The sequence below is a fragment of the Capricornis sumatraensis genome, chromosome 6 (genome assembly GCF_032405125.1).
Source record: "Capricornis sumatraensis isolate serow.1 chromosome 6, serow.2, whole genome shotgun sequence".
In the NCBI taxonomy this organism is placed as follows: Eukaryota; Metazoa; Chordata; class Mammalia; order Artiodactyla; family Bovidae; genus Capricornis; species Capricornis sumatraensis.
The window spans coordinates 25,543,582-25,562,489 of NC_091074.1; the positions used below are offsets into that span (position 1 = coordinate 25,543,582).

The window sequence follows — 18,908 nt, forward strand, 5'->3', positions numbered from 1 at the left end:
GGAGTGGGTAGCCTGTCCCTTCTCCAGGGCATCTTCCTGACCCAGGAATCGAACCCAGGTCTCCTGCATTACAGACAGATTCTTTACCAACTAACCTATCTCTTACTGTGAGTGAAATTGACTGTCTTTCTGTATGTTACAGAGCTGTTTGAACTTCCTTTTCCTCTGAGCTCTTTGTCATTTTTTTACCTTTTGTGTGTATGTGGGTAGAGGGTTTTGGTCTTTTTAATAGTCCATTGTTTGTGATATGGGTTGCAATTTTTTTTTTTTGCTGTTGCTTAACTTTACTTATAGCTTTATTTATTTATTTATTTTTGCACATGTATACATTTTCAGGTTTATATAGTCTGATTTTATCAAACTTTTATGGTTTTCGGGTTTTATATTTAGAAAAGGCCTTCTCTGTTCTGAAATTATAAAAAGTATTTTTCATACTTCCTTCTGGTACTTTATGGTTTTTTAAAATATTGAAATCTTTGGTTCATTTGGGATTTATTCTTGGTTACCAGTTGTTATTGCTCTTGTGTGTCTTTTCATTGAAAATTTCCACTGTAAAATAATAATTCCATCTTGGTTTAATAGCATATCTTAGTTTTGCCAGTTGAAATAAGTATTTTCCTGTGAGGCTTGGGGTCAATTTTGAATGAAAACTGACTTGATACTTTGAGATATAGATACTGACTACTTACAATTTTTAGTATTACCACTTGGAGAACTAATATCTTTACGCAGGAGAAAGTCCGCATAAATGTGAAAAACGAGTTAAACTAAACCTGCATTTTTAACAGCAGACCTCCACAGCTTACTATCTCTCTGACTTTTGGCAAGTTACTTAACCTTTCTGGACCTGAATTACTTTGTTTGGACAATAGACATAACATCAGCACCTACTCATATGATTGTGATGATGATTAAATCAGAAAAAAATTGTAAAGTGCTTAGAATAGTACTTGTTGAGAAGCAGTGAAAAATGTTGCTGCATTTGCTGTAGAATTTTTAACTTTGAATTTGTAACAATCACTATTCTTAAAATTCCACTTTACATTGATGAGTATTGGGGATTCCTCTCCCCAAATTCTTTTTATGAAACCCTAAAGAAAGCAAAATAACTCATCGTTATTTTTAATTATTATTTTTTACTGTTACTGCCTTTTTCAAAAACAATTTATTACTTAACAAGTTCCTAACTTTTTCATTTATTAAAAATATAGTTTAAGAGAAAACTATTGTATACATATTTTAAAGCAGAGAAGGATTTTTTTTCCCAACAAATGCGATCAATTTCTTAAATTGCCATTACTCTATGCTCAGTTATTTATTTATTTATTTGTGCAGTCCAGGTTTTTGTTTTCTTTACACCCATCATTATGCTCAGTTACTTTAAACTGAGTATGTATTCTAAAGAGCATTGATTACCTGTACCCTACTTATGTCCTTAAGTCCTTTTAAGTTGCTGTTAGGCTGTGATCCTTAGGCAGACTATCAAAATAATAGGGTAAATTTTTCAGAAAACCTTCACAGAAAATGCTACTAATCATTGACAATATTGCAGCTTAAAACTTGGATAGGACTCCAGGTTTAACGTTAGTAGAATGTTTGCATATCCTACTTGTACCCCTTTAAATAAAGCACTTACAAAGTGATCTCATACAACTTAAAACTGGAAAGGCTTGAAAGCAGGAGTATCGGGATAGAAGGAGGAGGAGAACCTCTGTTTCCTTTAGTCATTTTTGTATAGGCTAGAGCCCCCCATTTAGAGAATTGCCTTATTTACAAAAACTTATAATTGTAGAGAGGCAGTTTATAGAACAGATTCTTAGAAAATCATGGATCAGAGAAATTGGAGTATGGTAACTCATTTTTAGAATTACATTATTTGGGGAATGGAAATGGAAACAAGGGTTGAATTTTGCTATCTTGAGTAATGAACTTGCTGAGGGAAACGTTAGAGGTATGGATTAATTTGCTGTTTGGAAAAAGCCCTTTGAGAAAAACAGTTTTGCTCCATTCCATGGTGTTCGAGGGTTACATTTGAGTACTGTGTGATTTCATTTTTGTGAACTTGTTCTAAGACTTGGCAGTAACCTATTTGAAAAATATTAAAAGTGTAATTTAGAACAAAATTCATTAAAAAAAATTATATAGTTATGTGAGTTTGGATAAATTTATCTACCACAATAAGACCCCTTCCGTCACACTCAGAATTTCCCCCATGGCTCTTTGTAGTCCACTCATTCTCCTGTCTCCAGCCCTTGACAGCCACTGATCAGATTTTTGTCCTTATACTATTTCTGTTTCCAGAATGTCATATAGATCAGTACAGTATATAGCCTTTTGAGCCTGGCTTCTTTTACTCAGCATAATGCAGTTGAGATTTGTTTATGTTGCTGTGTGTATCAGTAGTTCCTTCCTTTTCCTGGATGAGTAGTTGGTGTTCCACTGTGTGGATAAACCATAGTTTGTTATCCTTTTTCCAGTTGAGGCCATTTAGTAGGCAGAAAAATGACTCTGGGATCTCTAGAACCTGAGAATGTCTTACTTTTGTATACTGACAAAAGGGATTTTGCAGATTTGGTTAAGGTTAAGGACTTTGAGATGGGGAGATTATTCTGAATTATGCAGGCTATCCCAGTTCTCTTCACACTGAGTAATTTAAAGGAAAAGAAGAGTAGGTCAAAGAGATGTGCCATGAGAGGACCTTGACTGGGAGCTGGCAACCAGCAAGGCAGCAAGGACTTTGGTCCTACCATATCAGGGAACTGACAGCCAAAATGAGCAGGGAATGAATTCTCTCCTAGAGCCTCCAGAAACAAAGGGAGTTTGTAGGGACTTTGATTTTAGTGCAGTGAGACCCCGCCCAGACTTCTGACCCACAGAGCTGTGCTATACATTTATGTTATTTTCAACTATTGACCATATATACATGTGTTAGATCTGTTTCTGGACTCTCTTCTGTTTTGCTAATCTGGATGTTTATCCTTTCTCTAATACCGTCACTGTCCTAATTACTGTAGCTTTTTAGTCTTGAGTGTGATAGTGCGCATCCTTAACCTTTCTTACTCTTTTTCAGAATTGCTTTGGATACTCTAGTTTCTGCCTGTGTCTCATTTGTAATAGTACAAAACTCACAAGTTGGTAGACTGGCTTCTTTCAGCCTCTGTTTTACTCCTAGGATAGTGCAAAGAACCAAGGGTTATACCTATTGCTAGGCTAGTTTCCCTGATTGATAGCTAATTTTTGCCAGAATGGGAAGAATCCTGATGCGGTTCTCTTTCTTTATCCTTTTGTTGAGGTCTTTTCCCAGTATTTTTCTTTTGGACAGGAAATTGATTTTTTTTCTTTTAGAAATGTGAACCTTAGTAATTCACACATGTGGTTCTTTTTGGTTAAGTCATGCAGATCTCCCCAGTATATTACTCTGATTTAAAAGCAAACTTATTCGAGTTACAAGAAAGAATCCTGCCTAGAACTGTATTGGAGGTAAAAGAAAGAAAGGTGGACTGATGTTGGTTTGAGAACTTAAATCCCAAGGATAGACATAGGGCTCTTTTATAATTCAGAGCCAAGACTGTAAATTAAGCTGTTTTAAGGAGCACTGCAGATGGTAGAAGAGAATTGGGAAAATTAAAACTGCCTTTCTTTTTTCTTAATGGAAAAGAGTACAAGAAGCATTGTGAGATTCTTAAACTCACACTAACCATGTGTTCCTTCCTTCCCTCCCTCCTTTACCTCTTCTCTCTCCAGTTGTTATAAAATTCTGACATAGTTTTAAAAGTGTTTGATAGAAATATTTAAATATCATTTAAATATAAATTGGAATTCCTCTAGTTTTCCTACCTCTGACACTTAGTATGTTTTATCATCTGGGGATGACATTTTTTATTTTCCTAAAGCTGGAAATAAGATGTATGTACACATAATTTTCTTATATTTTAAGACATTTCCTATTTTGTTTCTATCTTGCCTTCCTTTTATATTCTTTAGTGAAAATCTTTAAATTGTATTACAGAACTCTGAATGTATATGGTAGCTTTAGTTGTAAATCTGTGAGTGGAATTTTTTTCAGCTTCAGATGATACTGATGTAAAAGCATCTAGCTTTTCACTTTTCAGCCACAAGGCGGTGTACTGCCTCTATTGTCTGCAGTTTTGTTTGGTTTTGTTTTTTTTTTTTGGTGACTTTCTCCAACAACCAGGTCAAATCCAACTTAAGAAAAGAAGAACATTATAAAAGTTCACTTCAGGCAGTAAAAGAGATTGTTTATGACAGCAGATAGTCTTTATAGAGGGGTCTAGTTTTATCTGAAGGTGATTCAAGGAGCTTTCACAGAGAAAATAAAAAATGAAATTAAAATAATTCATAAAATATTTCATTGCTTTATTAATTTTTACTTGGAAAAATTTAAGTTATTAAAATGTTGCAGGAATAAGAATAATAATATAAGAAGTATACATGTATGCTTTACCTAGATTTATGTTTTTAATATTTTATCCCGTTGCACATACTCTGTTTATATACTTGTGGATTTCCTTCTGAAACATTTAAAGCTGAGTAACATACATCATGACATTTTACCTCTAAATACTACATTGCATTTTTTCCTAAGAATAGTGATATTCTTTTTCATATAACCACAATACATTGTTAACTTCAATAAATTCAGCTTTAGTAAATTTAACATTGATAAAATAGTTCTGTCGAATCTGCCATCAGTATTTCCATTTGTCTCTTGACTCAATAATATGCTTTGTAATGTTTTTCCACTTTAGTTGAGGAGCCTCACATCAGTTGTAACATTTAATTGTCACTACTCTTTAGCTTCCTTTAACCTGGAATGTTTCCACAGCCTCTTTGTATTTTATAACATTGAATTTAACTTCCCTCTCCACTTTTAATAGAATATTACTCATTCTCACTTTGGCTTTGTCTGATGATTCCTCATGATACAGATTATACATTCTCAACTGTAATTTTGACCGCTTCCAATTTGCCTCGATTCATGGACCTGACATTCCAGGTTCCTATGCAATATTGCTCTTTACAGCATCGGACTTGCTTCTATCACCAGTCACATCCACAACTGGGTATTGTTTTTGCTTTGGCTCCATCCCTTCATTCTTTCTGGAGTTATTTCTTCACTGATCTCCAGTAGCATATTGGGCACCTACTGACCTGGGGAATTCCTCTTTCAGTATCCTATCATTTTGCATTGAACTGTTCATAGGGTTCTGAAGGCAAGAATACTGAAGTGGTTTGCCATTCCTTTCTCCAGTGGACCACATTCTGTCAGACCTCTCCACCATGACCCGCCCACCTTGCGTTGCCCTGCAGGCGTGGCTTAGTTTCATTGAGTTAGACAAGGCTGTGGTTGGTGTGATCAGATTGGCTAGTTTTCTGTGATTATAGTTTCAGTGTGTCTGCCCTCTGATGCCCTCTTGCTACACCTACCATCTTACTTGGGTTTCTCTTACCTTGGGCGTGGGGTATCTCTTCACGGCTCCTCCAGCAAAGCGCAGCCGCTGCTCCTGTCCTTGGACGAGGGGTATCTCCTCACCAGCTGTCCCCCCAACCTTGAATGTGGAGTAGCTTCTCTCGACCCTCCTGCACCCGCGCAGCCGCCACTTCTTGGACTTGGGGTTGCTCCTCTAGGCCACTGCCCCTGACCTCGGGCGTAGGGTAGCTCCTCTCGCTACATGAGTCGTGTTCTGTCTATTAGGGTCTTGTGTATACCAAGGGTCCTTTTAATGGTGATGTTCCTTTATGTTTTTGTTCAAGTCATTTTAAAAAAATTGGGTGTATGTGTTGAGAAGAGAAATAAATTCCATTCAAGTTTAAGAGCAAACAAACATTTTCTCTAAAGGAATATACTTAGAAATAAGGTTCCCAGTTCAGTTCAGTCGCTCAGTTGTGTCCGACTCTTTGCGACTCCATCAATCGCAGCACTCTAAGCCTCCCTATCCATCACCAACTCCTGGAGTTCACTCAAGCTCATGTCCATCAAGTCAGTGATGCCATCCAGCCACCTCATCCTCTGTCGTCCCCTTCTCCTCCTGCCCCCAATCCCTCCCAGCATCAGGGTCTTTTCCAATGAGTCAACTCTTCACATGAGGTGGCCAAAGTATTGGAGTTTCAGCTTTGGCATCAGTCCTTCAGTGAACACCCAGGACTGATCTCCTTTAGAATGGACTGGTTGGATCTCCTTGCAGTCCAAGGGACTCTCAAGAGTCTTCTCCAACACCACAATTCAAAAGCATCAGTTCTTTGGCACTCAGCTTTCTTCACCAATAGATAAAATCTAATTTGACGTAAGACTTAAGGTGACATATTTTAACTTTATTTTTGCAAAGCTTTTAATGTAGTGTATTGGCATTTAATCTGTCCCTAAACTGCCAGGGAGTCTTGTTGATATGCTCTTTGGGATCTGCTAGTCATTCTGGTGAAAGAATAAAATTGACATTAGACCAAAAGAAATTAAAAAAAAAAAAGAGATATCTCAATATTAAATCTCTAACATGTCACAATTAACACCAGATTAAAATATTTTTATAATCTCTATTTGAGTTTGTGCTTGTATTAGTAAAATTTCAATACAAAACAAACTTAAAAGTTCCAAATGTGTTGGCTGGAAAGAAAATTGTAAACTTCTCAAAGAAATAATCACATCTTTATCCTTTAGTTATTTGAGGAATTTATTATTAAGTGAATATAAAGTTTTGTGAATAGATAACTTTCCTAAATATTTTTAGTTTGTTAGTCTTAGAGTGTGTATAAAAATTCTCAGAAGGTGATAGACACATATTTTAAAGAAAATAGTCATTTTGTGTATTCATAATAGTTAATTTCTTGACTTTCTGAAAAGTATTTGTAACATCAGTATAAAGATGGTACAGTGATCTCTAAGAAAAAGAAAAAGTTGAGCTCTTTTGCAGAACATAGTGGATCAAGAACTTTTTAGTGGCATCTTAAACATAATCCATTTCTTTGATTACATGTGCGTATTACAAATAAAACATGTATTTCCCACGTACTGTAAACATCAAAGCATTTGAGGTATGAAATTAGATGACTGTAAAATGATTTGAATGCCAAAACGCCCATTAAATTTAACAGTTGAACTTGAAAAATTACTGGATTCTTCTGTGAGTTAGGATTTCTCCCATTAGCTACCCTGCAGAGTATAGGAAAGGAGAAAAAATTACCTTGGTATTCTTTCCAGGTTTGCTCTTTGATTTTACAAAGAAGTAAACTACTTAAATTGTAATAGTTTGTAGCTGCTACTTCTGACACTTGTATACATGTTTCTATCTCCAGAGTGTACTGAATGGTACCCTGGGGACTGAGAAGGATTCATTGTGTCTTTTCAAGTGTATAACTTAATTCTAGGACCTTGAATATTGTTTAAAAAGTTGTTTTTATTTACTTTCATTCCTCAGACAAGACAGCTGTGTAGATTCTACTTCATCCCTGAGAGAGAACAAGCAACCTGAAGGTTTGGAATTAAAACAAGGTATGGATCACATACTTGACTTTTTCTGAAACATTGGCCTGAAAATTATAAGCATTTTACCAATAATAAATTTTCATAGTCTTCTAGTTTTCCCTCGTTTTATAAATAGGGAAAGAAGATAATTTATTTGGTCTGAGGTCAAGAGTCAGGAATACATCCTTTATTTCATGACTCCTTCAGGTATTGGAGTGGTTTTGCCTTAGTAATATATGGTTACAAATGCCACCACCAAGGTATCATTTTGAAAAGTTTTAATTCAGTAATCTATTATATACTCTTAGCTGCAGGATCAGAGAAGGCAATGGCACCCCACTCCAGTACTCTTGCCTGGAATATCCCATGGACAGAGGAGCCTGGTGGGCTGCAGACCATGGAGTCGCTAAGAGTCGGACACGACTGAGCGACCTCACTTTCACTTTTCACGTTCGTGCATTGGAGAAGGAAATGGCAACCCACTCCAGTGTTCTTGCCTGGAGAATCCCAGGGACGGCGGAGCCTGGTGGGCTGGCGTCTATGGGGTCGCACAGAGTCCGACACAACTGAAGCGACTTAGCAGCAGCAGCAGCAGCTGCACGATACTGTAGAGACTTTGACTGGATAACTGTGGGTTTTATGTGGAGGAAAAAAGTTTTATAGGATTATTTTTCTCTATTTTTTTTTTTTGCTTGATGTTTTGTCCTCATTTACTTTCTTCCTTATGTATTGTTTTCTACAAATCAGTAACCTTTGTAACACGAGTAAAGTGGTATTCGTTATTTATTCAAGCCAGGTAGCTCAGTAGGACTAATCTATTAGATGTCTCTTTGTTTGTTTGCTTTTTCATCATGCCTTGTAGGGAAAATTAAATGTAAAAATAAGTTTTTATTAGTTCCTCAAAGACTGCCTCACATTTTTCCATTTTCCTGATAAAATTACTTCAGAGCCATGAGAGTCTGTTGTGGCCAAAAGGGTTATCTTGTTTATTTCATAGGCAGCTAATCTTTGATGGCTTAGAATAGTTTCTCTAAAACTTTGAGTCATAAGAACTTCCTTGGTAGAGAGATACAGGTCATCAGTTTATTCAGGCAGAATTTCTTCTTTAAGCTGTGGCCCGTATTACCAGCACTTAATTAAGAAAGGGGAAAAAAAGTTGGTTAATTTGTGATTCTTTCAGTTCGTATGTAGAGAGAACAAAATCTAAGTTTTCTATAATTCTAATTTATGTTCTCTGGCGTTTATATATATTTCTGATGATTTTGAGAATTCCAGTGCTTTTCAGAAGTCCTGTTGTATTCTTCAATAGCCAGACAAAATTATATCTTTGTATTCTTACTTCTTCTCAGTATATTCTTGCTTCTTTTTAGCATCCCCACAGGCATAAACTCAGATTCATAGATTTATTTATTATTGTCATGTATAAATACATGCTAAGCATACATCATTTTCATATAATGTAGTCATAATCATTTATCTCTTGTACCCTGTGTGTATTTTGACAACACTGCTGTTGTTTCTGCCTTTGTTTCTGTTTTTGCATTTAATCAGCAGGTGGTGTAGAGACAGTTACTAGATTATCTGTGGAGAGAAGAATGCCATATAAGGGATGGAAAAGTTCAGAATGGGCAGGTTGATTCTCGTTCCCAGGGAGAAAGGAATGGAGACCCCATTGTACAAATTAGCTAGTGCCGCACTCTAAGGGGAGGGGTTTTTCTGCTCCCTTGTTCCGGCACCTGGAGCTCTCTTCAGAATTTCCTTCCTGGTGCCAACAGCCTGTTTTGCTGTGACTTTTTTTTTTTAATGGTAACTTCAGTCATTCGAAAATTAGCGATGGAGGCAAAGAAGGAGAGAAAAATAACTCAGTAGCCAGATACCACAAAGCCCAGTTTTTAATGCTCAGGAGCCTTGATAGACACTCTCAGGTTCTCAGTTCAGCATCAGAAACATCAGGAACACAGTCATCAGTGAGTGACAGCCAGCAGGGGTGAGGAAACAGGAGATCCAAACACAGCAGTACCACTGTGCAGTACTGTTCATGTGCATACTGTGACTGAATTTATTAAAAATGGTTACTTTTCAGCTTCTTTTGGAAAACAGGCCTGTTTAGACAAATGCCTATGAAATGGTTAAAATTTTAAATTTTGCTGCATAATGGGGTATATTATAAATTATTTAGAAGATTCAATTATGTGGAACACCTTACAGACGAATGTTAGTAACACTGAAATCCGAACCAGAGAGTAAGTAACTTGCTGGGAGTTATCCAAGAAGTTGAGGTACCCCAGGAAACAGAAATGCTGGTAGGCTCAGTAAAGATTGCCTTTTTTCTAAATGGACTAATACTATTTTTAGTCTATTTTTAATATGCAGATTTTAAAATTGATTTATTGTTATCTCTAACTTTCTATTTTTGCTCACAGTTGGTTAATAAAAACAGAATGTAATTCTCCTTGTGAATACATTGTCATTTTATTTAATGGCTTGACCATTTAAGAAAATTCACTGAAGCTTAGTTAGTATTAAAGTAACTGTTCAGTAGACCAAAATATAAAGCAGCATTGAATTTTCTCTTTGCTCTTTCAGGATAAAATAAATCTTATTATTATGCCCTATTAATAGTATATGATATTGGCAAGTTATTTAAATTATCTTTTTCAGTTTTTTCAGCTTCTGAAATACTCAATATTGAGAAATAGTAACTATGTATTAGGTAAATTGAAATTGGCATTTCTTTGTCGAATACTGGTATTATTTACCTTGTTGATAGGAGATTCATTTATGAAACTAGCTGTGCTGAAGATGAGTATCAGACTGTACACTAACTTCTGCCTTCACTGAGAAAACATTTAAATGTAAATATAATCCGGTTGATTGATACTGTGGTAAAATAGCATTAGGATTAGTGTTGTAAATCATTTTTAGCAAAATGGTAGAAGAGTGGTTTATATAAATTTTCTAAATTGGCCATTTGTGCTACAGTTAAAAAAAGTGCAACTGCTATTTGTCAAAGATATTTATTTTTCAGTTTATGTGCTTTATAGTTTCTTTTTTTGCCTTTTTTAAAATTGGGGGATAATTGCTTTACAGTGTTGTGTTGGTTTCTGCCATATAACAGCATGAATCAGGCACGAGTATACATATATCCCCTCCCTCTTGACTCTTCAACCTCCCCCGGCCCCGGCTGTCATCGAGCACCAGGTGAGCTCCGGTGTTACGCAGCAACTTCCCACTAGCTCCGTGTTTTACATAGGGCAGTGTGCGTGGTTCAGTGCTACTCTCTCACCATCCCGTCCTCTCCTTTTCCTGCTGTGTCCACGAGTCTGTTCTCGGGTCAGAGTTGTTTAATACATTGAAAATATTTTTAAAATATAAAACAAATCTTTGCTAATACTAATGAACTCTCATATATTTATCTATAAATAAATGCATTTAAGACATTCAGTAATATTAAAGCAATTTAAAATTTCTTTAAAGTTTATAACTGGAGTATGTGTAATTTTGCAAATTATTCTCCTTTGTAACTTCAAGAATTAAGCTCTTATGTTTGTGTTCCTTATTGGAAGTTGTTATGAGATTTTTTTTTTTAACTCTACATGATTAAATAGCTAAGTTAAAATTGTATATTTAGGATGAAGAGAAGAGTTGAGGTTTATAGTAGTACCTTTAAAATATTTGAAGGGCTGCTATGTAGAAGACTGATTGACTAGGTTTGTTCTAATAGAGGATAAAAGTAGAGCTAGTAAATAAGGTTGTTCTTAGATATGGTTGGTTCAGTTTGTTTATTTCAGATAGTCAGATGTATCAGAAAATGCATTCTGCTTGCTGATACATCCATGTTGCTGAAGGTGTTTTCACACAAGTTACACAAAAGGCCACTTGGTGGTGCTGCTGTAGAGAAGATTCAAGTCGTGTTTAAACATTTGGATGTTTGACCTTAATCTTGGAAGTTCCTTTCCATCAGATTTTCTAAAGACCAGTGCCTAGTGCAGTGTTGGCACTTGTGAAGAGTGTTAATAACTGTTTTATTAAATTGTTTGCTGTAAGAATAATGAGATTTGCAATCTTTTCCCTCTCTCCATTTTTCTGTTAGAGAAAAAGATGCTTGATTTTTAGTCTTTTAAAAAAGCTCTATGATGGTTTCCAAATACATTCATTTGAATACAGTAATAAAAATAGGTAATGTAACCACATGGCATATAAAATGATCAAAATTAATAAGACATTGACTGCATTTTCCTCTGCATCTTTTACACCAGCTTTCTCATGTGCAAATTATTCCTCTTATCTATTGGAGAAAGACATGCAAACACAAAAAAATGTACACAGACTTTTATTATGATTAGACGCAAGTCTTGTCCCTTTTTTTTTTTAAATTAATGTAGTTGCCTCACGCAATTATATTTTGGCCTTCTAATTCAGGAGTTAGTGAATGATAGCTTTAAGAATTTACCTTGTTGAGAGCTTCAAGAATTTGAAAAGTAGAATTTAATAGGGAAAAACTGTTCGCAGTGGTTTACCCATGTGATGAAATTTAGATACTTTCAGCCTTTCAGACTGCTGGTCAACAAAGTATAATTATTGCACACTCCCTGAGAATATAAAATGAAAATACTAGAAATTTTAAAGTGAATAAATACATTAAAACTATTATGTAGTTTTTATGTATTTTTATTAATATATTTAAATTTCTTCCTTAAAAATTTCAAATATAGTAATTATATCATATTAATTATGTATTAATTTATAAGTAAAAATAAATTTTTTGTGTGTGTAGTGGGACAGGTACTTAAAAATGTTTTCAGTGATAGGTTTATGTAAACAATGAAGTTGAGAGATGACTCTTTCAGACTGTTATTAAGGACTGATGGTGACCATAAGTGTTCATTTATTACTTCTAAAAAATTAAATGTGATATAAGATTTTTCCATTGTTTAGCAAAGATAGTAAACAAAAAAACTGTATGAGACTGTTTGAATCCTTAAGGTGAGAGTAGATAGAAAAACTCTTGTTCTTACTGCTTTTGTTGTTATTGTTCTGAGGTAATACTGCTCTCGGGTAAGCGAAGGTAGGTACGGAGGGGAACTAGAATAAAAAAGAATGAAGAAATGAATTTGCACTTACAAAGGAGTTGATTTTTGCTGAAAAGAACTTCACAACGGTGGAGGAATAAGTACAAGTTATAAAAAACTGAAAAGACAATGAAAAAAGTGTGATTAGACTTTTATTGCTCAGTAAAGGAAGAGAGAAGGGAGATCATCAGTTAATTAAGTAGCATTTATAGGCCAGAAGCTTTATGTGAAGAAATCCCTGGTTTGGCAAATGAACTCTGCACAGCCTCTTCATTTGAAGACCACAGTTGCAGGCAGGCGTGTTAGAGAGCTGAGGGGAGACTGAAAGGAAAGTGTTACAAGCCTATTGTGGAGCTGAAAGCAGAAAGCATGTGTACACTTGGACTGCTGGTTTGTTTTCAAAGTTGGAGTCTAATTCTTTTCCTCCTAGCCCTTGATTATCCCTTTGACTGGCTCTAACAAATAAGTATTCACAGAATGCGGCTTCTCAACACAAGGTAACTTCTTTAAAGATTAAAAAAAAATTTTGTTCTGGGGAAATGATATCCAATTCAGTGATTGGTGAAGTAAGAAGAGATTGTGGTATAACCATCAGTGTGGCTTAAGAATTTACATCTCTTCTCATTCCTTTGAGCTTTTTCACAAGTTATTACCAGCAGTGACACCAAACATGATCCTCCCTGCGTTTCAGTTTGTCTCTTTCTGTGAGTAGTAGTTAAATGAAAGGGTGAAAATTACATTTTATATGGCAATTAGCCCATACTCTTCCTGTACCTTTTGAAGGCCCCCTGTTAAATTTAAATGTGAGACTTTTCTGTATTTCTTTTCTTTTTCTTTTTTTTTTAAGTAAACTGACAAGGTTTGGGGATGTGTAATGCTTTGTGTGTGTTTTATCGAGAATGAAATTATGAAGACTTGGATTCAGTATTTTGAGAGAAATGTTTGTTTCCATGTTTCTTTAAATTGTAAAGCATTACATCTCATTTTAAGCATTATATCTTGTGATGCATTTGATAGTATCCTAGACACCCTGTGAAAAAGTGTGTCTCTCCAGCTGCTTTGGAGTTCACATATGCCAAACCTCCTCAGATGTTTGAATCCCCTTTGGATCCTCTGTGCTTTTCAATCATTATGTTCTCATCCAGTTTATTGGAAAAAGTAACTCCTTATGTAAAAGCTGTCCTCCCAAAGGGAAGATAGTAAATACTAGGCTTGAAATCAGATTTTGTCAGCAGGTTCTGAACTTTTTATGTACCTAGCATCCATAGCTATGATATAATTAGCAGTTTTGGTTGCTATATCATATAGTTGATACATAATAAGCTTGTAGTTAACAAACTTTACTTTTGAAAAGTAATACTTAAAAAAATTTTTGAATGTCTTTAGATACACAGAAAAATTGAGTGGAAACTACAGAGTTCCTGTATACCCACTGACCAGTTCTTCCAGTTTCCCATATTATCTTGCGTTAGTGTGGTAAATTTGTTTCAATTGATGCAGCAATATTAATACATTATCACTAACTAAAGTCCATAGTTTACATTAGGCTCATTCTTTGTGCTCTACCTGCTATGAGTTTTGGTAACTTACAATAAGGTATCCCCCATGATAGTATCATGATAGTATCATACAGTATAGTTTCACCTATTCATTCCTTTTTTCTCCCTCCCCCCTAGACTCCTGGCAACCACCCACCTTTTCACTGTCTCTGTAGTTTTGTCTTTTCTGTAATGTCATTCAGTTGAGCTCATATAATAAGTAGTTTTTGCAAATTGGCTTTTTTCACTTAGCAGTATACATTTGAGATTCGTCTATGTCTTTTTATGATTTGATAACTCATTTCTTTTACTGCTGAATAATCTTCCATTGTATGAATGTACTGCAGTTTGCTTATCCTTTCACCTACTGAAGGACATCTTGCTTCCAAATTTGGCAGTTGTGACTAACGCTGTTATAATCATTTGTATGCAGGTTTTTGTGTGGACATAAGTATTCAACTCCGGGTAAATGCCAAATTTAGTTTTGTGAGAAACAGCCAAACTGTCTTTCAAAGCTCTGTACCATTTCACATTCCCATGAATGAGAGCTCCTGATGTTTCACATCGTTGCTAGCATTTGGTGCCTGCCAGTGTTTTGGATTTGGCCTTTCTAATGGGTGTCTAGTTTTACTTTGCAGTGCTCACTGTAATGGTCTGTGATGTTGAGCATCTTTTCACGTGCTGCTTTGCCATCTGTATCTCTTCTTTGGTAACTTGTCTCTTCAGATCTTTTGCCCATTCAAAAATTTGGTCCTTTGTTCTTTGATAGTTGACTTTTAAGAATTCTGTATATATTTTGAATACCAGTCTTTTATCAAATGTGTTTTGCAAATATTTTCTCACAGTCTATGGCTTGTTTTTTATTCTCTGAATTTCTATCCACATTTAATAAATACTTTTTGGGTCTTTGTCTCCCTCATATTATATTTATTTAGGTGGGTTTTAGGGACCTAGAAGATACGTTTGCCTGAACCAGCATTCTAATCTGTGAAGGTTTTGTGGTCATTGTGACTTTGTTAAGATCTGAGAGGCAATACGAAAGGTTTAAAGGCATAGATTTTCAAAATATATGTGGGTTTGAATGTTGGTTCTGCCACTTAAGTTGCATAAACTGGGGAAAGTTACTTAAATTCTCTTTTCCTTAGTTCCCTCATTGGTGAAATGGAGATAATAAATGAATGCCTGTTCCACTACTTTGGCATAAGGATGAAATGACTAATACTTATGAAGTTCTTTAGAGAAATAAAACGCTTTGTACAAAGTAACTGCTCCATAAATATCAGCCCGTTATAAAATTTTTACCATTATTATCATCGTTAATGTTTTCTGCTGCATCCCCTCGGTATCATCCTGGCTGTCTCTAACGGGTAAAAGTGTCACTGTGTTGGATCACAGTCTGCCTTTATGTAGCTTCTGTCCTCTTGGTCCTTCTGTGTCCTTTGGGTTATAGTCATTGAATTCAATATCTCCCTGAATGGCATCTCTTCAAATTTTAAGGCTGATCCCTTCTTCCCACAAACAGATTTTTGTTTTGTGCTGGGAACCAGGGATAGAAAGATAAATACAGTGTGGCCTGGCTTCACAAGAACTTATCTAGTCAAGGAAAACAGATGTGTAAATTAAATTTTCATATCTATTTGTACCTGAACTTATATATTCCTCTTTCTTCCCATTAAAGTGCTTGAACTCTTTATGTTGCTGGAACTAGCCCCTCTTTTTGTATAGTGGCCACATTCCCTTCTGGGACTTGTAGTTGTTAACTCTCTTTTATCAGGGTCCTACCCTCTAGTGAATCCTTGCCAGTAGCTATTTCTCTGGTCACTGCAGAGTCCTCATCTTGACCTACCAGCCGTGTGTGATACCTTTGATTATTTCTCATTCCCTGACACTGTCTTTGTTCTTAGTCCCTTGGCATTATACTCCTCTCTACTTGACTTCTAAAGGCTGAGTGTCATGGTACTTTTTTCTACAGTCCCAGCTAGTTTTAGTTTTAGTACTGGCATCTACAAATTTATTTCTTCAATCAGAACTCTTTCCAACATTTGTATATCCAGCTTACTTACTCGATGTTGAATATGCATCTTAAACATTAATATGTCCCATAATAAATTCTAGATCCTTTCCTAACCCTCCACCTCTTGTTTGCTTGCAGAGCAGCAAACAAATAAAACACAAACGTTGAACTCATATTTTTTTGTGGCTGCATCACGTGGCCTGAAGCTCAACCAGAAATAGAACCCATGTCCCCTGCAGTGGAAGCTCAGAGTTCTTTTTTTAATATAGCTCAGAGTTCTAAACCCTGGACCGCTAGGAAAATCCTGAACTCATTCTTGATGAGTCCTTCTTTCTCCATCAGCAAAACTTGTCAACTTTGCTTTCAGAATATTCAGAATTCAGCCAATCCAAACACCTCTTCTTGGCCATTGTTCTGGTACTGATTCTTAGAGTATCCTGATCCCTCTCTTGCTATCTATGCATTCTTTTCCACACAGCAGTCTGCATGATTGTTTTAAACTGTAAGAATGGTCATGTCACTCTTCTTCTCAAAGTCTTCCAAAATCTTTCCATCTCCCCACAAAATCTGGAGTCCTTCCTTCTCTCTGGTGGCTGGCGCCATATGGTATGGTGTGGTAGGGACAGGGCCACGTGATGTGACCTGTCACCTTCCCCCTAACTCCCTCTTCTTCCTTCATCTTGGTTTTCCTGTCCACTCTAAGCACTCTTAAGTCAAGGACTTGCTTTTGCTATTCCTTATAGCTGTGTGCTCCTCCCCAAGAGAACCATGTCGGTCTCCACAGAGCATTTAGATCCCTGATCAGATGCTACCTGGTCTGTCTAAACTAATTAGCACTACCTTTTTCATAGTTCATAAATCTCTTAATCTAGAGATTTACTGGGAATTGAAGTCAGACTTACTGTACTGTAGTCTTAGAGAAGTCACCTTTTGAAAGCCAGAACTCTGTTGCTGTGTCATGTGTCTAGTTCACAGCATATCTCACAGTATGAATGGAAATCTATCACTGTGACTAGAAGTTTTAATATCTGTCTTGCAGTTTGTTGAAACCTGAGATTTATGCTTGTTCACACCAGTGGTGTGCTCTTATTTAGGTCAAACTACTTGTTCTTTAAGATTGTTGTTTAGTTGCTAACTTGTGTCTGACTCTTGCAACCTCGTTGACTAGGCTACCAGGCTCCTCTGTCCATAAGATTTCCCAGATAAGAATACTGGAGTGGGTTGCCATTTTCTTCTCCAGGGAATCTTGCTGACCCTGGGATCAAACCTGCATCTCCTGCATTGCAGGCAGATTATTTATCACTGAGCCACCAGGCTCTCTTTAAGCTCAGACATCTCCAGATTGGTGAGGCCTTTCTTAACCTATTTATGCTTGCCTCACTTTTTTTCCTCATTCCCCTTACTGTAGAATTGATTATCACCTCATTGATACCACTACTGCCTATTTTATTTACTTCTGTTATAGCACTGCCCAATAATCAGTAATTGTTTTTAATTCAATAAACATTTATGGATACCTAAATTTAGATACTATAAGGTAAAGGATTCGGAGAAGGGAGTGGCAACCCACGCCAGTACTCTTGCCTGGAGAGTCCTAGGGACGGGGGGAGCCTGGTGGGCTGCCGTCTATGGGGTTGCACAGAGTCGGACACGACTGAAGCGACTTAGCAGCAGCAGCAAGGTAAAGGATTATATCTTAGAATTCTTTCACTGATTGTGTATAGTGGCTACTCATATTCTTTTGAATAAGTGAATGGATAGCTGACTAAAAGAATTCCTTCTTTCTCTTCTACCCTGTCCAGTGTGTACAAGTTCTTAAAAATAAGATAGAAGTAAAATAGAATATTAGTTATATTTGTCCTTTAATATTCTACCACCTACCACAAAGAGTTGCTTATAAGCGTGTTTTTCTTTCTGGTCTTAACAAAACTGGGTTAAATTTTGGTTCATTTCCCTTAGCCTTTAGATTTGTTTATATTACTTGTATAGACTCATATCAGTCTTTTATATTAAGCATTGATCATGTACCCTTTTTAAAATATGTTGTCCTCATAGAGGATCTTCTTTTTTTTTCTTTTTTGTCCATTTTTTAAAATTGGCTTACCTGTGTTTTTAAAAATTAATTAATTTAGTTTATTGAAGGATAATTGCTTTACAGAATTTTGTTCTTTTCTGTCAAACCTGAACATGAATCAGCCATAGGTATACATATATCCCCTCCCCTTTGAACCTACCTCCCATCTCTCTTCCCATCCCACCCCTCTAGGTTGATGCAGAGTCCCTACTTGAGTTTCCTGAGCCATACAGCAAATTCCCGTTGGCTGTCTATTTTACATATGGTAATGTAAGTTTTCATGTTGCTGTCTCCATACGTCTCACCTTCTCCTCCCCTCGCCCCACGTGCACAAATCTGTTCTCTGTGTCTGTTTCTCCATTGCTGCCCTGGAAATAAATTCTTCAGCACCATTTTTCCAGATTCCGTATATATGCATTCAGTTCAGTTCAATTGCTCAGTCATGTCCAACTCTTTGTGACCCCATGAATCACAGCACGCCAGGCCTCCACGTCCATCACCATCTCTTGGAGTTCACTCAAACTCAAACGTCCATCGAGTCGGTGATGCCATCCAGCCATCTCATCCTCTGTCGTCCCCTTTTCCTCCTGCCCACAATCCCTCCCAGCATCAGAGTCTTTTTCCAATGAGTCAACTCTTCACATGAGGTGTCTAAAGTACTGGAGTTTCAGCTTTAGCATCATTTCTTCCAAAGAACACCCAGGGCTGATCTCCTTTAGAATGGACTGGT

General features: G+C 36.3%; 1 protein-coding gene across 1 annotated transcript in view; it reads left to right on the forward strand.

Annotated features, from left to right (window-relative positions):
• CAAP1 (caspase activity and apoptosis inhibitor 1) overlaps positions 1-18,908 on the forward strand; it is a 76,845-nt gene that overhangs the window by 19,584 nt on the left and 38,353 nt on the right. Inside the window, exon 5 of the mRNA XM_068974395.1 lies at positions 7,434-7,507. Within this exon, the coding sequence (XP_068830496.1) occupies positions 7,434-7,507 (74 nt within the window). The remainder of the gene's footprint in view (positions 1-7,433; positions 7,508-18,908) is intronic.